The 24,227-nt window shown below is 40.9% G+C and overlaps 2 protein-coding genes across 3 annotated transcripts; one reads left to right on the top strand and one right to left on the bottom strand.

Moving 5' to 3' along the window:
* Positions 1-632: 632 nt before the first annotated feature.
* tmem240a (transmembrane protein 240a) lies at positions 633-15,015 on the bottom strand. The gene is made up of 4 exons (XM_046057029.1): positions 14,310-15,015; positions 13,812-13,918; positions 9,628-9,836; positions 633-1,286 (listed from the first exon to the last, which is right to left on the bottom strand). The coding sequence occupies exons 1-4, from the start codon at positions 14,364-14,366 to the stop codon at positions 1,132-1,134; spliced, it is 528 nt and encodes a 175-aa protein (XP_045912985.1). The 5' UTR covers positions 14,367-15,015; the 3' UTR covers positions 633-1,131.
* Positions 15,016-17,600: 2,585 nt separating this feature from the next.
* Positions 17,601-22,455, top strand: otud3 (OTU deubiquitinase 3). 2 transcript variants are annotated; one of them, XM_046057620.1, is made up of 8 exons: positions 17,601-17,737; positions 18,611-18,833; positions 19,462-19,610; positions 20,395-20,507; positions 20,604-20,726; positions 20,946-21,078; positions 21,329-21,516; positions 21,755-22,455. In XM_046057620.1, exons 2-8 carry the CDS (start codon positions 18,628-18,630, stop codon positions 21,917-21,919), a joined length of 1,077 nt encoding a protein of 358 aa, XP_045913576.1. In that variant the 5' UTR covers positions 17,601-17,737; positions 18,611-18,627; the 3' UTR covers positions 21,920-22,455. The 2 variants fall into 2 exon arrangements, with proteins under 2 accessions (XP_045913576.1, XP_045913575.1); XM_046057619.1 differs by having other exon boundaries at positions 17,602-17,737; positions 18,531-18,833.
* The last annotated feature ends 1,772 nt before the right edge of the window (positions 22,456-24,227 follow it).

Raw genomic sequence — 24,227 nt, forward strand, 5'->3', positions numbered from 1 at the left:
GTTGTGCTTCAATGGCACTTTTAATAAAACAGACATTTCATCCTCACAACAGCAATGTCTGGACAGAGAGGACGAGGGGGGGGCTGGGTGAGGGTTCCCTCTGCTGATAGGCTGGTTGCTCCTGATAAGTGAGAGGGAATTGGATAAAGAAAATTGAACTGTGCTGTTGAGCACAGTGTGGGGAAGATGGAGGGGTGTGTGTGTGTGTGCATGTGTATTGAACTGACTCATCTTGGCTGGCATTTATTTCTCATCCCATGTCTGCTAAAGAATGATAATATAGCAAAGAGAACCCCGACCACAACCATACAGGCTCTCCTCCCCCTCACATATTTACAGGAAAAATTAATACATTCAGTTAATTCACTAAGTAACAAAGCTAATTAATCTGTGTTTTTAGCAGAAATCACATGGTTTCACATCCAGTTTTCAAAGACTCATCTTTCTGTTCCATTCCTATAATCTTTACCCACACAGTCCATCATTAGGTTTTCTATTGATAAACGACTCACACAAAAATCCCCCCACGCACCCCGTTTTAAAGACTGTTAAATCCCACTTGCCCATATTTATCACTATTTACAGAAGCAGCAATCTAACCATCACAAAACCCCAACCACCCACCAGTTTCATTTTCCCCTCCCCACGCCAACAAAGTCCCACTCCCACCCAATAGAGAAAAAAAATATCCTGACACCTGTCTTGCCGCCCCGTTCCATACACTGCCCACATCTTACCCTGTTCTAAAAGAGCATGCCAAGTTTAACAATGAACACAGAAAATGTCTCTATACAGAAAAAACACCCTTAAAAATGTTTTTTTTTCTCCCTCCTCCCACAGTGGTGGACATGGACATAAGACAAGATTTCAGTGGCAACAAATAATCGTCATCTTGCTCCATTCTGGGATTTTTTTAGTGCTGACAGGGGCCGGGTTTAGTCGTAAGAAAGTCCTGTCTGGGGTTTTAAGGGGGCCATGTTATGAACAGTGGGAGGGCAGTTTTCCAGGGTCTCTGAGGCAACAGTTGGCCAAGGGGTAGTTTTGGAAGGGAAATAAAAGAGTTTTGGAGAGGAGAGAAGAAGGTTTTTAGGGAAGGGGGTGTAGGGTTTTTTGTTATTTTGTTTTTTAGAGTCAGAGGTGGCGAGGACTAGGGTGGCCGTTGTGGTAGAGCTTCTGCTTAATGTGGACCATGTTGCCACTGGAGTCTTCCAGCTGTCTGAGCTGGGCTCGGCGACGGAGATCTCGAAGGTTGCAGAACTGGGGCAGCCATGACCAGGACGGGGTATCTGGAGGAAGAAAACAAGAGGCAGAAGGGTGGTCATTAGAGGTAGAGTGTGAGCAATAGATATTGGCCTTTTCTTTATCCACCTGTGATGGATGCAGTAATCCTGTGATGGATATTTCCCTTGATGTATTATGTATCACAGCTGACATTAAAAAGTCAGAGAGTCAGTGCCATAGCCAGAGAGTCCTACATGCAGCTTTTAAAAGTAAGATCTTTTTGCAGAGTTCTGTTAAACAAATAAAGAGTAGCCTTCTGGTACTATTTCATGTTTTTTTTTAAAGTGATTTAATGTCTTTTTTTGAATAAATGTTACAAAAATACATGTATTGAGGCTTTGAAAGTAGGTGCTTGTAAACAAAGTTGTTGGGATACCAGATTCGATAGTTTCCTTCTCTGCTCCCCTGCTTTACTCCTACTCACAAGTATACATGGAAAAGTGTAACAGTACATGCTTTTGTAGTACGACAGCTAGACATCCTACTAATGAGATTAAGACACACAATAGTGTAAAATCCTTCTAGCCTTGTTTTGTGGTGTGCAGCATAAAAGTGAGTTATGAGCTCCTTACAGACCTCAGACTGAAAAAGCCGATGTTTGACACCGGCTTCATCATAGATGCAGCAACTTTTAATTCTGGGAAGTAGGGCTGAGCTTTTTACAGTGAGGGCAGAGCGACAGAGATGAGATAAAAGATTGGATTGCTGAAATATTGAATGGCATCAATCTCTTCAAGTGTGCCATGGTGTTGCTCTTGATTCTTCACATTTGTGTTTGGGCTGTTGCACATGTGACATGTGTCCTAGTATTATTTTTTTACTGTCAAAAGGATTTTACAGTGAGATTAAGGCTGGACCCTATTTTCTTTATGTCAAATGTATCTTTCTGCCTTTGACCAATTGGCAGCCGCCATGCTGTACACTCACAATACACATGTTTTAAAAAAGACAGGCCAACCTTCCATGAAATCAGTGACTGTCTGGAAACAAAGTGGGATTTCATGAATGTGAGGTGTATAACGTGAAGAGGGGAATGGCAGAGCAGACATTTGTGCTTGTCAGGTTATAAACTGGGGCCCGGTGAGGCGGAGCGAGGTCCACAGAGACAGCGGAGAGAGACTAGGAGGGGAGAGCCCCAGACAGCGAACCCAGAAGCAAATGGCCTTGCTAGAGGATGAGCGAGAGATGTGGTGGTGGTGGAGTTGGGGAGGAGGGAGTGAGGTTTTGGGTGGAGGGGAGGTGAGGAGTGAGAGAGAGAGAGAGAGAGAGAAAGAAAGAGGGAGTGAGTTATTTATAGCTGTGAATGGGTATGCTGTCCACAAGGACTGCTCTGAAGGGTATCCAAAGGAAAAGGGGCAATGGAGACAGGTTTCTCTCATTTGAATAAAAGGATGGAGATGGAGTCAGGAAAAATTATAATACAAGGCAGAAAGCGGGAGGCGAAGGCACAATTGTTATGCTGTTTTAGAGGAGAAGGGGGTTAATGCTGAAAGCCAAGTCATCGTTTTCTCAATTTTTGAGGTAGTTTTTTGATTCTCTTTCCCTGGTGTCTTTGCAAAAGAGACTATGGTATATTCACAGCACATCAACGAGAAAAAAAAGTAGCTGCAGTAGGAAGCATTGTAAAGGAAATGGCCAGGAGTAGATTCAATAAGTGAAGAGGGAGGGGCTAGAATTAGGAGGGGGGAAAAACACTGGGAATCAATGTGCATCTCAATGCAGTGTGTGTGTGTTTCTCACTTACCATTCCAGCTGCTCTCTCTCATTCTATTTATAGCTCTGGAGTAGCGTATGTGTGTGTGTAAGTGGGGGTGGGGATGTGACAGCATCTCCATCCTACACACACACACACACACACACACCCTTCCCCTCTCTGTCAGCCTCACCTTCACTCACCATCTCGGGGAGGCTAAATGAGGGTGACCTAGCATCAACGTCACAGCCGACACAGAAACGAGGGGCATTCCCACCCAGTACAAAAAGAAGAAGCCAATATCCCCCACTCTATAACTGCTGCTAATGAATATGGATGTTCCCTCCTCACTGGGTGTTTTTTTAATGATGATGTAGTTTACAATGTTGTACAAATGCACTGAAGAAAACAGCATTGTCTCACTGACTGCTGCAAGACCTTGTACACCTCTGTGTAAAGCAGCAGCAACTATCAAAGCTTGTCTTCACCTCTTCTTTATTGCAACAGCTCCTAAAAACACTGAAAAATCTGAATACACATGCTATTTTATATCCTAAAAAAACATATTAGCACACTCTGAGTTCAAATAACTTTTAGTATTAACCATCATGCTTTGATCGTTGCTTGATACTTTCCCATCCTGCCTGAGGAGCTGAGGTGGCCTAAGTATCCAGGTCACATATCACCTACTTTCGCATTATCCTTAAAACTGACGATCCAGGCCAACTCCACAATACAATCCTACCCTATCACTGAGCGCTGAAGAGCAGAGAGCAGCTAGAATATTCAACATGAGTTCCTCCAAATCCTGATTTTAAAAGCTTTGCTGCAATATTAAGTATATTTAAATTTGGCTTATTTGTGCCAAAAGAGTGCAAAACCTTTGTTAGTGTTTCCTCTAGAGTATGATCCTGGCTGGGTGGAAAGGCCTGTGAAACCACCATGAATGTGAGAAACTATAACACTGTAATCCAGGATGCTAATACACAGCTCATCAGTGAACATCTTGCCAGTGGACAGAGATGAATCCTCTGTGTTGTCGGTCTCTTCAGCAGAGCGTTAGACTATGAGGGATTTCATGCTGTCATGTCATTAATTCACATGTGAGTCTAATAGCTAACTTTAGTGTCACTGAAAGCCTTTTATTGCTTTGCGCGTGTCTGCACAACCACACAAGTCAAATAATGTTGGTAAACTATAGACTGCATGTTCTGTCTCATTTCTCTTCTTTTACTAAACTAACATGCATCCTTCATCTGTCAAGAGGAGATATTTCAGAGAGAGCACAGACAGGTGACAGGAAATTGAGGAGCAACGGTGACACTCAGTTGAATTTAAACACATGGTATGTGGGAATGTAGCTTTCACTACAGCACAGCCGATGGTGGGAGTGAAGTTCTTTCTCAATTTCTGATTCTCAAGCTGGGTTTGAACCAGTCTTGGAAAGTAAAGTTTATTTGTATAGCACCTTTCACAGATAAAAATCTGAAAAAAGTGCTCCACAATAATATGCGATACCACACAACAAAGTAAAATACAACACGTAAGAAAATGTAAATACAAATGGGAAACATAAAAACAACCATAAAAACCCCTCGTCTAACTAAAAGCCTGCTTGAATAGCAGAGTCTTCAATTGGATTTTAAAAGAATCGACAGAATCCTCACAATGTAGAAAGGGAGGCAAAGCATTCCACAGCCTAGGTGCCACCTGCTTGGAATGATCGATCCCCTCTGGTTTTAAAATGAGTGTGGGGAACCGCTAACAACATCTGACCTGATGACTTGCCCGTACAGGACTCTAAAAGTAAGGACCAAGACTGGATAACTAGGATAACTGCTTTATGTGTATTGCACCCGAAAGCAATGCTTGTTTAAAACAAATAACAGCATGGCCAGATTTGCTCATTTGACAACACATTTTCAGCTAGTGCTGCACAGTAATTCATGTTATCTTCAGTGTAATGTGAATTGACAAGCTGTGCACTGTTACATATCAAGACACTTTATGTATCTATCTGTGGCCTTCTGCAAACCTGTAAATATAATCCCAATTTACACATCATGTGCAGTAGCTGTAAATTAATGGCTTCTTGTCATCCTTATACGTTTTCCCGAGTTCAAACCAGGACTTTCTTGCTGTGACGTGACAGTGCTAACCACTGAACCACCATGCAATCATAATGTTCTCAATGATTGGGCTTGACACACATTTCTGGGACATACAGCTACTCATCACTCATTAGTTAAGTTAGAGCCTAGGTGATTTTAATTATTTATCACTGCATGCATTGCAAGAGTGTGATTTCTACTATAATTGGAAACACCCGTGTTGCCAGCAGATGACATTTTGACATGTCAGTAGGAAAAGCACAAGTGTAAGTCATAAAATGAATAGCAGCTGAATTCGTTTTAGCTACATTGGTTTCAGGCTCCTACTGTAGTATTGTGCATGTTGGATAGCTGTAACACTGTCATGGCTTACTGGGACATTTTTAATGTTATTAGTAACACCTGGGCTTTTTCTGCTATGACAAGTCAAAATGTTTGCTACATCTTTCTGACCAAAGCAAGGCCCCAAAATCCATGTTTTCGGTCAGCATCAATGAATAAACATATCATCCCGGTTCCCAATCTTCAATGTGGGTTTTGCCTGCTCAGACTTCATGTAACAATATCAAAACATGTTTCTAGAATAAGTATAGGACTGCTGTAGGATTATTAAAGCAATAATTTGCCATTTTAGGAAATGTGCTTCAGGGAGTTATGTGCTGGAATAATTTCCTGGCCCGGTGCAATGACTGGTGTCTTGTCCATAACATTAACTTGTCAGCCAACCAGCTTTGACTCCAGGAAGTTACTGCACCCAGAGTGGACCATGATATCTGAACCAATTCTCTAAAAGGCTTTGTTGGCATCACTGGTGTGTTGCAAGACTGGCTTACTTCATACCTGAGAAACTATCTTTTTTCTATTGAGGTTGATGGGCCCCTGTCTGTTGTGGAGTGCCCCAAGGGTCTATCTTGGGTCCCTGATCGTTCTCTATTAATATGCTATTCTACCACTCCTGGTCTCTGCACTAGTGCTAATAAATATCTTGTGTGTGGTCTGGTTAGCCTGTTAACAATCATGAAGCCAGGTCTGTCATTAGAAGCTCAAGTTGTGTAATTGTGTTTTATTTAACTAGGGCACATCACATATCTTCCTTTAGGCCCTGGAGAAGGTCATTTATGCTTTTATCTCCTCCAGGCTTGGTTGTTGTGACGCACTTAGACAGAGAGATATCAACATACTAGTTAATTCAGAACACTGCTCCCAGAATAATCCCACTTTCTAAGAGAACTGGCCACATTATCTAAATCCTTGTCTTCCTTCACAGATTGCCTCTCAATTGCGGAATGGATTTTAAGGTTTAAGTCAACTTATTTGTGTGATTTGCCCTAGTAGTGATTCCCCAGTCTCTCCTCATCACCATGGGAGACCTATTTCCGTTTACTGTCCGGGCCACTCAGCTGTGCAAGTCCATGCCCAAGGGTCTCTGGCTTGCAAAGTTAGTGTTTTCTTTTAAATAGTTATTCAACACTAAATTTTATTTTCAGCATTCCTCTATTTTATATTTATACGTTTATTTCATAATTTCACTATGTTAATACATTGTAATTAAGTTAAAATAATAAGTTATCTTTGCAATTACACTGTATATTTTTCTTTATTTTTAACATAGACTAGTGCTTACATACTTCCAAATTTTAAACATTACTAGCATAAAACCAACAAAAAAGGAATTTATCTAGCCAAGAAGGCCATGACTACAAATATATAAATTGATGGAATTGCCATTATGCCCGTTAGCTGTACCCTGCAAAGCTGGGGGGGGGGGTATTCTTCCCACAGATGTTTAACTCAAATGTTAAAAGTGTTAAAAGTGTTAATCAGAGGTTGCAGCATCTCCATTATAATTCCTAACACCTATTAATATTATATTTCACTTTACTGCATTGCTTTGCTATTTTGCTCTTGCAGTGTCCCCAGTGAGAGCATTAAAGGTCCAGTGTGTAATATTTCTGAGGATCTTTTATGTTTTCAGTGGGGACACCGTAATGTTTTTATTACCTCAGAATGAGCCATTTATATCTACATAACCAGGGGTCCCCTTACATGGACGTCGCCATGTTGCAGCGCCATGTTTCTACAGTAGCTCAAAATGGACAAACAGCGCCACAGAGCGTGTTTCGTCACTACGTTCTTTTTGCTTCTTGTAGAATTCAGGCAGTGTAGTTGCTCATCACTACATTGAATATGTACGTTCGAAGAAGAAGAAGAAGTGATAATATATAGCAGGGGTCGGCAAATAAGTGTTGCAATTTTTTTTAATCTATTAGATGGTGGGTGAGAACCTAAGACAAAATATTTAAACTACATGTTAAAGTGTTTGGTTAGCTCAGGTGGTAAAGTGTAAGACTCTTACGTTGAAGGCTGTGTGTTTGACCCCAAGTAAGGAGAATTTTTTCTCCTCTTCAACAAATTGATTGCTCACAATAGAACATATGCTGCAGTGTGTGTGTTTCGGTGTTTGATCCGCATCATCAAGTAAAAGCTCTCAATTCAACTCGAAATAAAGCATTGCTGCAATAAAATGTTGTTACGCTTTTATTTTGCAGGCAAAACCACTAAAGAGAAAGTGATTATGTGAGTAACTGTTGCAGTCGTGACTGATACCTACCTCTATCAAAGTATTTATTTATTCATTTATTTTTGCCGCTATCAAAGCACCATAATCTGGCCGTGGGCTAGATACTATTGCTGGGGGGCAGGGTCCATAATCACAGAGAGAATTAACGTGTTTCCCTTGTCAGTGTTTGTATAAACTTCTTCTGTTATGTGGTTTATAATGGACCGTGGTGCTCTTGGTTCCATGTTCCATGTTATCTGTCAGTGGCCAAGTCGCAGTCACGTGGTTTTACTGAATGAATAAGTAAATATAATTTCTTAATATATCTATCTAAAGAAACCTAATTTTTTGACTGGCTACTCTCTGCTGTCTCAGATGATGGCACCTTTTGTGCTGTGTCAGCCACCGTAGCTGTCCTAAACTCTTTGAAAGGGGTGGTGGGGGGATGCCACAGCCTTTAAAAGTCTAACTTGACATAATACAAACGTGCACAGAGGTTATTCTGCCAGGCATGGCTTGAAACGCAAGACATTTAAATTTAAAAGAAATCATTTCTAAAAACTGATTCAAACAAACATGCTGAGAAGTGATTTCATTTAACACCAGATTTTTCTATTTGGTTCAGTCTTTTTGACACAACATTGTAGCTACCGGGCTAATACTGAAAGACCTGCTAGAGCAGGGGTTTTCAAAATCTGAGACTGTGGGCCTCGCCTCAGACATAGCTTGGATAAAGGTGCCTCTTCACACTCTGTTAGTTAACCTGCTCAGTTTTGTAGGTCCTGGATGCTTATGGGATCATAATCATGTTATATGATCTATAGACACTCAACAAGTGAGCCAAGATAGCCTAACATTGCTGTTTGACATAATTTCAGACTACATCAAATACATAATAAGAGATCTGTATTAGTTTCTGACTCTGGGAAAGTGGGAAAAACTGTAACATTCCCTAAAACTGCTGTATTTCTGAACTCTTTCTTTAACCAAATCATACACATTTAGGCTCTTGCATGTGACCTCTTTTTGATAACTAATGTAATATTTTTTGATTGAGCCTCCCCTGAAACAGCCCCCTGGGAAAGCCAGTCTCCCACTTTGAAAACCTCTGTGCTAGAGCAAAGCAATATAGTGTAGTAATTACACTATTGTACACTATGATTTGTGAAAGAAACAAACAAACAAAAAAGTAATTCAATAATTTTGTTTGGTTAGATTTGTTTTTTATTAAGACATTTCTCTATAAAAGTGTTGCTTTTAACGTTACATCCTCTATTCTGAATATGTATAAAATGGGAGTTACAATTACTACTTTTTATTATACTTCTTTTTTTTATTTTATGTTGTCTTATTAAATAATTTTCTTGCAAACAATGACTTTAATATATTCAAAGCATGGTAATTACACTTAATGATGGTGCTATTACATTAACATATGTCTGCTGCTGTTTCTTGAAAACAAATTAAGAGGATTATTAATTAAATAAGTTTTGAGGTAGACAGCTATTTAAATTATTATTTTTTCCCTCAACCGATAGCCTACGTCTGAATCACCACACAGTTGGAAGGTTTAGCTATGATTTTTCAAGAGGTCGTAGTATACTGAGAAAAAAATCAGTGCGAAGAGCCAAAAATGGGCCAAGCAAGGGGGGAAGGTAATTTACCCGAGCTCCACCAACTGCTCTGTTAACCTGGCAAACGCTGCTTGCAGATAAATGGTAGATAGATACAAATACATATATTTCTACAAACAAGCATGATACTAATACCATATTCCACCACAAATCGTGTTTTAAATTATAGATGCTTTATATCACATGTCAAGCTTTTGTTCCTGTGAAAATGCTATGTTATTGACATGTTATTTCCTGTCATGTAGCAATGCATCGACATCGATATATTTTAGGGATTGCTGAGAGCTTGTTAAAGTGTGATCATGTGTACAGTACCTACAGCAGACCAGCATACAATGTCCAGCTTACCGTAGTAGCGGCTCGCCCTCCAGGCCCTGACGGCACAGTGGAGGACTCCATCCAGCCACAGCAGTAGCCAGCTGATGCAGAAGCCCAGCAGAAGCCCCAGCATCAAGTCCATCTCCTGCTTGGTCACACTGTCACTCACAAAGTAGTTTTCTGATGAGTCCACCAAGGAATGGTCCCCATCATATGGGATTACATAGTGGACATGATGCCTGGGGGGGGGACAGACAGAGGAAAGTGATGGAAGTGTAGATACAAGCCAACCAACATCCACTTTTATGAATCAACGAAGATGAAAATTAACATTTTTTAGCCATCTCAAAGACATACAGATGGGTGACAAATTAAAGGAAAAAACTAAATAAAGTGCCATCATAAAGTAATCTATTAGGCTACCACAGGCGGCCAAAACAGCTTCAGTGCTGCTTGGCATATATTCACTGGAACTCCACCGGAGGGATGAACAGCATTCTTTCAATAGAAATTCCCACATTTACGTTTTGATGATGGTAGTGTGCAAACTCTCCCATACGTATTCAGTTGGGTTGAAATCTTGTGTTTGTGAACACACACATTTATATATGTGTGTTGTGTGTATGTTATATAGATGGTAAAACTGTCTACCTTATATGGTGTTTTTAAATTTATATATCCATTCTAACTTGGATGATGTCTAGAGATTTCTATCTAAATTTTAATCAAATTGCACTAATCTGCACTTGCTCTGGAAATCCCCTGAAGCACTCTCAAGGACTCTTGGGTATCCCCAGGCTGCACTTTAGGCAGCTGTGGCTGAAAACATTTAAGGATACCAGGATTGTGAATTTTTAGATTAAGCTCACAGCCTGAAATAAGAATAAGCAACACTCCTCTACCTCCTTCAGTGACTGTTAATATGCCTGTTAGCAAGGATTTACTCTGATATCCAAACAAGCAAGGGCCATATCTGCTCTGTAAAATCTTTTCTGGATAAATAAAAATTTGCCAAGACAAATACATCATTTAAAATCCATCAATTGAATAGCAATTATTTTGTTAAAGTGGGCTTCATCCTTTTCATGTCATTTTGGAAACTATTCTTAGATCCAAACAGGTTCTTATTAGAAAGTCTTTTTAAATGTGTTCCAAGTAGGAGAAACATGAAGAGACTCAATATGAATCCAATTTTAATTGTTTTTCCACAAACCCACAGGGTGCGTGATTGCTGCTAACCAGGTGTTCACGCCTCACAGGAGAAGAAAGAGCAACTGTGGTGAAAAATGTGGAAATGTTACGCTGATAGAATGCACATTTAATGTAAACTGGTGTTAGTAGTAGATCCCTAAATACATCATTCTGTTGCATTCCAACAAAGGGACAACATGCATGTTAACGCCGTACAAAAACTGTGCCAGCAGCTACTGATCAAGAACCATCTTGTTCCTGACACTCACTTTACCAAATTGTCCAGCATTATCTCCATTATAAAACAGAATCATCCATTTAATATGAAAGTCTTGCCATACTGGCATTAACTGCCCTCCTGAGAGGGGATGAAGGCCTTTTCCAATTCAACAACAAGGTAGTAGTCTGACAAACAGTAAGGGAACACAGTGGGAGCTGAGAGATTTAACTGCTGGAAGTGATAACAGGTCTGGACTGATGCAGGTTCCTAAGGCACTTTTAACACTTTTTTGGAAAAGAGTCCTTTTTTAAAATAGTCCGAATTAAAGCAGTGGAGACTGAGATATCCTGACTTCTAATCTCCAGTGTGGGACAGGCTCCAAAAACACTGGATTCTACATTTCCTTTAATGCAACATTATAATATCTTGCTTTGTAAATGTCTATGAAACTCAACAGCCCAGACTGTAACACAGGTGTTCAACATTTTTAAATACATGCCTGCTTTGCTTCTACCACTGTCTGACGGAACACCTAATTGATGAAAGCTGCTAATCTTATCACCCAGAGTGCACTGGAAGTTTTTCTGGTCTGACTTGTCAAGCGCACAATGAGGAAGATGGGAGTATCATGAGCACCTATGTACAAAGAAAAAATCTCCATCTACAGAAATTCTCCCATGAAATTTGATTGACAGATTATCTCCATGTCTGTTGCAGAATATTGAGAAAACAGATCTTGCAGATTAGTACCTGAAGTATCCTACTAAAGAAGTAGTGGGGCCACATTGGGGGATTAAACCCCCCGTTGGACCTTGCTGACATGAGCCATACAGCCAGCGAGATTCATTAACGGCAAAATAGTTTCTCAAAAAAGATAAGCTAAAATCTTCCTACAGTTTTCTTTCTGTCCCCTGGAGGCTTGTGCTGAGATTTAAAGTCCTATTCACCTGCACCTTGCAACCAATGTCTTCTTTTCAGTTATAAAAATGAAAACTATTCAGTTTTTCTGTAAGCTTTTGGAATAGAAATGCCAAGATAAGAGCATTTAGACAATCTTAGGACAAATATCCTGCAGCACTCTCACAACAGCATGACACCAATAAGCAGGGTGCACCCAGCAACACACAGTCCTGGATCTCTTCCCTGCCACAGAGGCAACTATAGGCCAGGCTTCGGATCGTCAGAGAAACTACAACTACATCCAAATCAGAGCACAGAGGCTGCCAAATAAAATGACACTGGCTGTGTCCTCAAGCCCGATAAGGTGAGCGCTGTGGGTGTCACGACACCTCCACACCTCACAGATGGAAAGGCAGGCGAGTGAAGCCCAAGCTCAGGTCTGCTCTGTTTATTCACTCCCTCATTTCTGTTGTTTACGTGAAAACAGATGACTGACTCTCATTCAGTAGTGTCTCCAGGTCAGTGAAAGAGAGTGTGTGTACAGTAAGCTGAAGCCTGACAGGAAGAAAAGCAGTTTGACCGTGTGCATACTGTGTCTGGTGGTTTGGAGTTTTACTGTTTTATCAATGTCCATTGCACTGCTGATAGTAGGCCTACTTTATTTTCTAAAAGTCCTGCCTGCATTCATAACCAGGCAGTAGCAAGGGTGACATGATTATCAAAATATTACAAAATCAGTGATATATCATCTCATCACAAATCCCGTCTCCAAACATATTTTTTGTCTTGATTGATCGATATGAAATCACATAAGTGTGTGTAAGAAGCCTTTGCAAACTTTGACTCAAATAAGCCCTCTCCCACAAGCATAATATCATAGCACCTGATGATGACCCATTTCTGGATATACAGGCTAAAACAACTCAGTGGATGCTGGCTGCTAATGAAATGCTAGTACATCAACCCCCTCACTGCAGTATGCACAGTATAGACTGCTGTTTCGTTTTAATTGTGCATTTGTTCAGCTTGCACCAACATGAATAGTGACGTTTCCCTTCTTAAAACACTGATATGTTCACATGGCTGTAGCTAGGTTGCCTGCAGGATATGGGTCAGCCAGGATCTAATATCTGAGGACAATATATGTGTGCATCTATTGAATAAAAGGTCTCTTACTTCAAATTTTGGTCCAACACTGTTGCTATACCCTGGGGCACTGTAGACTTAAGACCAGAAAAAACAGAGGCCCACTTATGTCTCTCCTCTCACACAGCCCACAGCCCGCTGTATTAAATGCTTACTGCTGATGGAAAACGCATAATAATGCTGATTAAATCCTAATTAATTTATTAATGAGTGTATGCTTGCTGCTGTTTTGCCCTCCTTCAAACCTGCTCTCTCTGTGACAGCAAACAGCAGGTACCCTCAGCCCCATAGCACTTCTTAAGCCATAGCCATTTCACTTGAACACTCATATGTTCATAATTGGCCAAGCAGGTTTATCTTCTCGCCGACACCATGTAGGCCTGTGTGAATCGCACAGCGCACTTGATGCTCAGATTGTTTTTGAACGGCCTTATATTGCTCATAGTTCATTACCTATTTATGGCTCCGACACACACCTTCGTATATGCAGCAAAGCCGAAATCCTCGCTGCCGAACCATATAAAAACACACGGCAACCAAACGCGTCACCGAGCTTTCTATTAGCGAAATATAAATCCTCTATGAAAACATCAGTCGCTGTGGAGGAGCACAGACTGACTGATATCAGGCTGGCTTTGCGGGGCTTCACCGCCAGAAATCTTCGAGGCCTCTTCAGCAATTAAGAATTGACGAGTAAAAAAAAAAGCACACACCACCATGTTTTTCCCAAATATCGTACGCGGACAATGGCATTTACCTTCCACAGTTGCAGTGACAGACGCGGTCCTCCCCTCTTAGATGCGGTAAGATGTAGTTGTGAAAGCGATCCAGTAGTGCGTTCATGTCCATTAAACAGGCTATCGCCTGCAAAGAACCATGCAGGTCAGCTGGGACATGTCAAGCAATAGGCTAGGCTATTCCTGCAGACAGCGAATGATTCTTTTAATTAGTATCCAGATAAATAACATCAATATGCATCATAAAGAAAAGCAGAGAAAATCGTCTTGGCAGATCCTCCCCATTCTAAGAAGGGGGACCCTTGCTTCAAAACGGACTTAGATTATTTATTTATGACAGCAGGTAATTATAGGTAGGCTAACCTACTTCCACATGTCACTGATAGGCCTGCCGTAAGGTAGTTTCTCGCAAAATGCGATACATTTATGGCATATTTGTAAGACTAATCTGATTATATTGGCCTGGGTGAGTAAATTAGAAAACCGTATTGTGGCTGAGGGAAGTGGTGGTGTCTTACCATTACAACTGAAGCACCAAGAATCATAAAAATCATGGTGGTTGTGATCATATGCATCAAAACTTCCAAACTGGCCGCCGTCCTGTAGCCCGGGGTTCTACCCGCGGCGGTGGAGACGCTCCGGCTGGGCTCTGGGCGCTCTGTCCCGGCAGGAGCCGCTCATGGAGCCGCCGCGCCGCTCCTGGCTCCCCGTCCCTTCAAACTGCCCGGTCTCCCTCCGTCCCCTCCTTCACACGGCAAGCCGCTCTCTCAGCCCTCACTGCGCCCTCTCCATCCAAGTAGGCTGTTCCCCCCGGTCGGTTCAGATGCGGCTGCCGCTCGCTCCAAGGAGGCAGTGCTCTCCTAATTACCGATGCAAAAGTGATCCGTTCTCCCAGGCGCGTTTCTATCACTATCCCAGTTTTTAAAAACCATAAAGAAACAAGAGAAGCACTCCCTCGATATCCTAGGGGTGTCGGTATCCTCTCCCCCCTTTCCAAGTTATTCCAAACCGGGGCTGCGTTTTAATACCGGCGAATTCTTTCCTCCATCGGCGAAAACGGTCAATTTCTCTCGCCTGGACGTTTCAAACAGCTGCACCAACTCCTCTCACGGCCATCGCCTTCGTCTTTCTCGGAATGCTTGATAACATCGACATGAGGTCCATACAGCTCCAGTCGGGAACTAGACCCACCCTGCGCCCGGCGTCCAATTCGGATCCCGCAACGGCAGCTGCATAAACGCCCGGAGCCAGACACGCATGATTATCCCATCCTGGCTTCCAGCAGCTACACGAGCATCCACTCCCACCTCTAGTGCATGTGCGTGTGCGTGTGTATGTGCACGCATGTGTGTGTGAGGAGAGAGAGTGTATGGTGGGCGGTATGAGAGGGGAGAACTGCAAACTGCCTTTATGGCATCGGCCAATAGGCTCATTATTTATAATGGATACCTGCAGGTGCACAAGAATGGCACTCTTCACAATGATTTAACCTCCTTTTTCTCCAGAGACTTAACCCCTTTTACCCCTCCATACTGTCACTCCAACACACACAAACACACTGTTTCTGATTCTGCGCCATCCTGTTGTTTAATGTCCAAAGTGAGTCTCTGATCAAAATCATACAGATTCAGAAATCCCAAATTGTCTGACATAATTTTCCTCCAAAACTTGCAAATCTTGTACATATAGTTTATCTGGTCAAATTGAATAGCCACTTGCTGCAAAGATAAATAGGCCTACTATTTTAGTAGTACCATAACTCTACCAATCATCTCGTGACTATTAGACAAATCTCACTGAGCTATTTTAGAGAAGATATTGGTCCTGAAAGCAACATTATACAAAAAGTACAATGTCAAATGTAAATGTGTCAGGTTAAATGTCAAGGTATCAAGTAGGTAGCCCAGTCAATCAGCAGTAGATAACGAAAATTCCCAGCAGGTTGACCTTTTCTTTTTACTATAAAGAATAATGATACACATAGTTTCAGCACCATGGACAGTGACAATTCATCAGCCTGCATTCACCACCGGGTGACGGGTCTGGGGGCTGTGTTGGTATTGTAGTATGTTGTGATTTGTTGTTGTCTATTCTTAATTTGTATATGGTCCATACGAAACAACATTTCATTTGGCTATATACTTGTATGCGAAGAATATCAAAAGTTTGACTTTATTTAACTTTGATTTTTGACAACGTGTTCAACCATTTTGCATGTATCGATTCGTGCAATGAACTTATGCCTAGATGTTTTGGGGGGTAAGATTATTCAACAGAGAACTGGCCTAATGCATTGTGATCAACATGACATTAGCAAATGATAATGTAGAAAACAGCAGACAATTGTACATAATCATTTGCATCAGTGTGTCAAAGCAATTTGTTAAAAATGATGAATTGCTTTTATGATGTCCATGAGTGAATAGATGATGTGGAGGTTGAACAATTACTTTTGAGAATTTCAATACTGAACTGAGAAATGCACTAAAGCAACTGAGAAAAACTGTAAGCTAGCAGCTGAAGTTTCATGAGCAAAAATCTGAAAACCTAAACACATTAATTCAAAACTATCTGCACTGGTAGATACCACTGGCAGTGAGTCAGATAATGTAGTTTTTGTGTTGGTGAACTGTCTTTCATTTAATTTGTGTATCTACTGTTATTTTATCTGTCTCTTATGGTCACTCCCTGCATTAAAATCCCAACATTTACTGTAAACTGCAATATTTGCATTTGGTTACAGGTAAAATGACTTGCTTCAGCTGGTAGGAAGGATCTCAGATTTCTCAATGTACCAAAATATTCGCTCATATTGGATATAAGCAGAGCAGAAGAAGTGTTGTTGAATGTTTCATAGTCGTTTTGCAGGTGTTGTCCGGACAAATAGCCTTGTGTCATGTCAAATGACAAGATACAAATACAGTATTTGGCAAGGCAGTGAAGTTGACAAAGATTGTATGTTTCTCTAAAAAAGTATCAGTCAGTTGGACTGACTCATAAGCACACACAAACACACAAACATGTGTAGGCCTACATAGATGCAGTAAATTATATGTTGTCCACGCTTGGCTGGCTGCTCCTCTGTTCCACTCAGGTGACTGACGCTGATCCTGCACATGCACAAATGCATGAATATCCTTCAGGCCATTACATCTGTGCACACACAATGCCATCACTCACTGAGGTCTAAACCGCACACCAACTTTCATCTGCAGATGTGTGTCCTGTTTCTTTTACACCGGGTTTGATACAAATGTGTATTATTTGTCTCTAGTTTTAGGGAATAGAATAGTGTTACTGCTTCCTGCTTTTTCTAATAGATTTTTATGTCTTGAGGCTATTTTGTGTCTCAGTGTGTCTGCTGGTCTTTTTACATAGCAAACGTCCTCTTTATTGGTTCTCTGCCCACTCCTCCCCCACATTATTTTCACCAACTGTGTGGAGTCATCAGAAGGAGTTGGTGGAGAGTAGCTTTTCTAAGAGTTGAGGAGAGCACAAGGTGGAGTGATTTTCAGAAGAAACATTTCTTTCAAAATCGTAACTCAGCCTCCTACTTTGTCCTGAGTCACAGTCTGCAACAGTAAATGACGCATAGCTTTTTGACAGTTATCACATAGACTGATTACCTCTTATATATCATTTATACATAATTTTTGCTACGCAGTTTTTTCAAACTTGTCAAGTCGTGTGTATAAAGAAATGGTGGTGTAGTAGATAAAGATGTTTCATTTTCATTGAATAAAACTGTTGCTCCCATCAGCCCAGTGCATTTTTTTTTTCGCCTCTGCAGTTTGGCCCATTCCCCCTTCCGTACGTTTTGACGTACACGGACGTACGTATGCGGAAACTCAGTTGTAAACAAAAAAAGGACAATCACTGCACTTCTCTTCGGAGCTGAAATACAAACGAAAACATAGTTATATTTGTTGAACGCAGTTCGTTAAAGGTAAGCATGAATGTATTAGCTGAGTCAAGTTATCCAGTTCCTTTCTTTGTAGTGAGTGCTACAAGCGGGAAGATATGATCTGTTATGTAACAAATATCCAGCCGTTAAGCGCTAGCCAGGTGCTAACGTTAGCTGTCGAACTTGACATTAATACTACGTTTGTGTCAACTAACAAGTAACCTTACTTAGTCTTAGTACTGTTTAGCTACGTACGTAGTTACTAGTACTATTAACTAGTTAGCTAGCTATATATTATAACGAAACGAAACTAACGTCGAACTGGTATTTAGCTTCAGTAAATTACAAAGATTATTGAGTCAACACAACACTGTTATTATTGTCTTCTTAGCATCGGTCAGATCACATTTCATCTAAAATAAATCCTCCCTAAAATGTGAAAGAAACATTCATAGCATTTACACCTAACACCACTTCACTAAGAGATCAGCTAGTTATGACAAATTAGCTGTCCCACTTAGACAATGTGCTTTTATTACAACACACCGTTTAAAGAGGCAGTTAGCAGTGTGAACCAAGCCTAGATTACACTTGAAAAAAATTGTTCCAGAATATATTATTTATATTTTGAATATGCCAGTATGCACTAATCAGACAAATATACTAGCTACCGCTAATGTGTATAATGTCTCCGCCAGGGACAGACTATGGCAGGGTGGTTATCTGTCGCAAATTACAGCATTACAGAAGATTAACTGGCTGAAATCAAAAGCTTGTAATTTCTCGTCTCTGAAAAGTTTTCCCCCCTCAACTTGTTTTCTGTCTTTTTAAATAGGTTCCAAATAGTGGCAGTGGTTAATGCAATCGCTAGCTCATTACTTTAAGAAGACATTCTTTGGTGTTGTTGGCCCGCAGAAACAACTGCAGCCAACATGTCTAGGAAACAGACGCCGAAACCTGTACGGAGCAACAAGAAATGCGAATTGGAACGAAAGAGGGATGAGCGAGCAGCACGCCGGGCCATCGTAAAGGACCGCAAGAACCGGCCTCAGGATTGCGATGAAGGAGCAGAGTTTGTCAGTTTCTCCAATCAGCTCCAGGCGCTAGGGCTCAAGCTGAGAGAAGTCCCCGGAGATGGGTAGGAGCCAACAAAAGACTGTGGCATCTAGCTGTGCTTTGTCTCCCTCTGTCCTTTACCATCACTGTTACGTGTCTCTTAAATCTTATTTTATACATAAAGCTTATTTTCAAGCTGGAGACAGCTGAGTAACCAGGATGCCTTGAGAGGGGAACATATTGTACGCCCACAGTTAATAACCATGTACAGCAAACTAAACTGCAAATTATTTACAGCTGTGTGGCTGCTGCTTTGAATAGGCAAATGTTACTAGAGACATCATTTGTCTTCTCCAATAATAACCCCAGCAGTACGGTGCTCTTTGAGATTGAAAAACAAAAACGGTGTCGAAAGGTGTCTAAAGCTTAATGAACTTTCAAGATGGGAATTTAATTGAATGACTATACAGTCTTGTATCTATCGGTCATGTTTACTGCTGGTCAGAATGTCTGGGAGCCTTGCAGGACATAAGTCATTGTTATTGGCCAACACCCAGAAACCTGCACTTATGAATACATCAGTGCAATATAAGCCTTTGATTTAAACATAACCTTCAGTTTGGCCAAGTACCTTAACATTTTAACTATGACTCATTTAACTATAGGCCATCATGTGTAGATATATCATTCGCTGTCTTTGTTTCTTGCAGGAACTGCCTGTTCAGAGCTCTAGGTGATCAGTTAGAAGGTCACTCCCGAGGTCACCTGCGGCTTCGGCAGGAGACTGTCCAGTATATGATGTCCCATCGACAGGACTTTGAACCCTTCGTCGAGGACGATGTGCCCTTTGCACAGCATTGTAAGAAAATGATCCAGTGGGTGACACTGAGTAAATCAGCAAAGGAAATGAAATAAAATACTGCGATCAGATAGGACACTTTTACTAATGCCTTATTCACAATTGATTGTGCTCATGTTACTGTGCAGAGGAAGTCCATTAATTTCAATGGGAGACAATTTTGTACAACAACTATGCAGTGACCCCTGGTGGCCATAAGTTGTGTTTGCGATGGAGTGATAGATGCTGTATTTCAGTGTTTCCCAGCCTGGGGGTGGGACCGCCTATAAGCGGTGCAAGTTAAATCTGAGGGGTTGCTACACAGCAGTGTTACACATGATTTTCTGTTTTTTTTCCCCCCTCACACTTTTCTCTATTATATGCTTTTTTAACTTGGGAATTACTGGATAAATTGACCTTTTCAGTTCTCGAAAAAAAAATTGGAAAAACAAAATAAGGAATTTATTCACTTTTTGGTTAAACTGACCACAACGGGTAGACATATGTAACTGTTGAAGGGTTGCACATAGACAATACTTTGTTTTAAGGTGTCACAAGCCAACAAGGATGGGAACCAATTTCATCCATTTAGAACCACAGCAAGTCCAAATGCTTTAATCATTACAATAAAATGGATATACAACTTATATAATCCGTTTATAAATGTGAAATGACAGTTTGGGACAATTATAGTGTTTTAAAAGATATACTTTATATCTGCTGTGACGACACCATAGAACGTGTAATGTGTGATCAAAAATTTAGATTATCTTGTGGGTAATTGTTTACATTTCTTTCCAACCAGTGTCCAACCTCTCTCAGGCTGGTACGTTTGCTGGCAATGATGCTATCGTGGCCTTTGCCCGCAGTCAACAGGTGAAAGTGGTCATCCATCAGCTTAACGCACCACTGTGGGAGGTATGGGCAGAGGCACAGGCAAAAACTTTCAAATGACATCATGATTAAATCTCGTTTGGCACACCACACAGTTTATATGGTCTGTAATCATTCCAGATAAACGGCGCAGAGAAGCAGGTGTGCAGAGAGCTGCACATTGCCTACCGCTATGGAGATCATTATGACAGTGTGAGACGGATTGGAGACAACTCTGAGAATCCTGCTCAGCTCCGCATAGAGGTATATAGTATACAATGAGCATTCAATGGACCAGAGTTTAGGAACAACTATTCCTTTCATCTTACAGTAGTTGAAATCATTTAGTAAATTCCAGACCTTCCTCTTTATATGTCAAAAGGGCATCATGTCATGTTTAACATAAAGTATTGTAATATTACTTCCACTGAGGCACCCTTTACTGCTGTATCTCTGATATTTTCTTGCTATTGCTGTTCCCAGAATCTGCAGAATTCACAAGGCCAGCAGCGTGAGTTTGGAGATGGTCAGAGGGACAGACAGAAGAACCTTTCTTCCACATCCTCAGAAGAGGACAACGTGATCCTGAGCTCAATCAAGAATCGAGGAATCCAGGGTCAGAGGTTACGCTTGACTCATTAGCTGCCGTATGAATTAGACTGTCAGGTCAGGGCAAACAAGAACAATTAGGATTAAATTATATTACATTATGCATTCAAGCTAGTCTATTCAGCTAAATTTATCATTGATCCAATACAACACATCAGCTTGTAATTAAGTAGACTGCTAACTTGACATTAATGTAAATGATCTCATCACACTGACCGGTTCTGTTTGTTTGTTTATGTGCGTGTTTTCTGCCTCAGGTGATGAGGAAAACCTGCTCCAGCTGAGTGCGGCTACCATCAATGCTGAATGGCTTGTTGGCTCCATGCTGGGCCAGTCCTGCCAGGGCCAGTGTGCCTCAGGATCCTGCTCAGCCTGTAGAGCTGCATCTGCAGACTGCAGTGAGCATAAACAGCCAGCAGAGGGCATCAACGTACAAAAACCAAAGGTAGACTCCTTTATTACTAGCCAAATGAAGTGCAATCTGAGGCCATTTTTATTTTAGATTTCAGCTAAATGGTTTCCTCTTTAGCCTTAGTCTTTTTTCCATGCATGTGAACAGACGGCAGCATTTTACTGCATTTTAAAAATATGTGATTGATAATGTAAGGAAGGAAATACACCGCACCTCAGTTAAAGTGAAATTATTGAGTTAAAGACCTTCATTTTGTTTCCCTCATTTCCAGGTATCTAACAAGCAGAGGAAAGAGCAGCTGCGGCAAGAGAAGAAGAAGCGCCAGGAGGAGAGGCATCGGCAGAAGTTTCTCCAGAGTAAAGGAAGTCAGGACCAGAACCAGAACCTGCCAGAGGCTGTTACTTTAGTACCAGCTCTCAACACTCTCAGTATATAGACTGGAGCATGGCCAAAATAACGTACTGCTACTGTAGCTACCGGTGGCTGACGCGATCTACAAAGTTTTGCACATAGTAAAGTTAGATTCAGTCACAGCGGATGACTTTTCCTAAAGAGAATCCTATAGTTTCTTTGCAAACGGTATAACGGTGCCTGCAAACTTGTGTGTGTGAGATGTGTGAAAGTTGTAAAAGACAGAGAGTGAAAGAGCATGACTTTCAGTGTTTTTATTAGGTTTTTGGTTCAGTTCAATACCTGGTTGGTGTCGGTGTAAGTAGAATCTCCTCTGCCTACCACGCTACCTAACCCCTTTCTATGCTGGACATCTGGCTTTTCATGACAACCATGCAGATAATCTTGTGTAGCTGGGCTTTTTGATTTGCCACAGACTGAGTTAACGTCAGATGTTCAGATCGTTTTGTTTGTTCTGTCTGACCAAAGAAAGAAGTAAAGGAAGAGCGGCAGATGGATGATTGTCATGCACACTGTGTAAGTAATGTGGCAATAAATAATAATAAATGATGATATAATGTTTTTGTGTGCACCGTATAATATATTACATATTGTCTTATGTTTTTCAAATAAGAGGTACATTAGTAAGATTAAATCATTAGTAATATAAAATTATTTATTATTTATTTCCCTTTTTATTTATTTCCTTTGGTGTTGGAGAAAATAACCTAAATACAACAAACTGAACATTAACAATCACAAGGCACATTTTAGCAAGAGGTTGAGGTTGGTTAGTTTTAATTAGTCAAAAAGATTTTATTACTTTGCACACGTAAATAAAAGTAAAAGCTTACATTAAGCATAAATATGTTTACTATAATGGGAAAAATGGTTAATGTGTTACTGGGTATATTTTTATTATCCGTTAACATATCAAGTATTACTGGCTGCTAATGTGGTCAGAAATACTAGAAAGGCGCTTTACAAGTACAGAGTATTTACCATTCATCCATCCATCTTCAACCGCTTATCCTGCGTACAGGGTCGCGGGGGGCTGGAGCCAATCCCAGCCGACATCGGGTGAAAGGCGGGGTACACCCTGGACAGGTCGCCGGTCCATCGCAGGGCCACACATAGACAAACAACCAGTTACACTCACATCCACACCTAAGGACAATTTAGGGTCACCAATCACAGACTATTTACCATTATTCTAATTTCAGATATCTTGGACTTACGCCGCGTTCCAGACTGCTCGGAACTAGGAAATGGAAATATCCGACTTCCAACCTCAAAGCGTTCCAGGTGCATGGTGGTGCGTGACGCCGAAAGTGAACGAAAACCATGGCTGACCGTGACAAAGTGTGCACACAGTTGCACCCTGAGCGGTGCCTTTGGTGTTAATTAAAATGATGCAGTTTAAATGCAAACACGTTACATAAATAGCTATACGTTACTAGTTAACTGTGTACCCCTCTAGCTAAATCAGTCAGTCAGTGTTGCAGGTTACACTTCCTAATGTTTTGGCTTTTTTAACAATAACTTTTATGCAGAGAAGATGGCTTTATGAGATTCTTTACTGTAGCCAGCTACCTAATAGGCCTAACATATTTCTACATTAATGTTTAACGCAGAACAGCTTTTACTATATGATCGGATGTATTATTTTAATTTAAATACATACAGATATACTTTTTGTTGCCTTTTAGTTTGTGGTTCACCATTTACAGTGTGCGCTTCCATTGTTTTGTGACGTCATTCAGCTGCTACTCTACTCGGGGTACAGATTTTTTTCTCCGACTTCAAGTGGCGTTCCAGGAAAGTTTTTGTACTTGGCGGTCGGAAATTTCCCACTTCAGAGTTGCCTGGAACGCAGCATTTACTCTTGAGTGGTCAAACTGTTTATTGTAGGTGTGTAATTATTAAACCAAGGTAGAAAGCCTCACCACTGGGAATGCTACTGTTGTGTGGGGCTGAAATACACCTGTGACACTGGTCTGGTGTGCACAGTGATGACAATACAATGTTTAATAGTACAATTTTCTCACAGGTCATTAGGTCTTCAGTTCTTGATATGTTGAGAATTTGAAAATGATTCTGATTGAATCAGGAGTTCTGACAGGCTAGTTGGTAAGGTAGGTGGTTTATTGTCACAATATAACAAGTTATAGAGTGATATTGAGTTTTGTAACTCCTTTCTGCTACATAGCAGACAATATACATTAATACAAAATCAATTATGAAAAATGGTAAACAGAAATAAACTATCATCACTGGAGCAGCGCTGAGGATGAATGAGAGTTTAAGAGTGTGATAGCTTGAGGTAAAAAGCTGCTCTGGAGTCTGGTGGTGCG

This window comes from Micropterus dolomieu, linkage group LG08 (assembly GCF_021292245.1).
Source record: "Micropterus dolomieu isolate WLL.071019.BEF.003 ecotype Adirondacks linkage group LG08, ASM2129224v1, whole genome shotgun sequence".
Lineage (NCBI taxonomy): Eukaryota > Metazoa > Chordata > Actinopteri > Centrarchiformes > Centrarchidae > Micropterus > Micropterus dolomieu.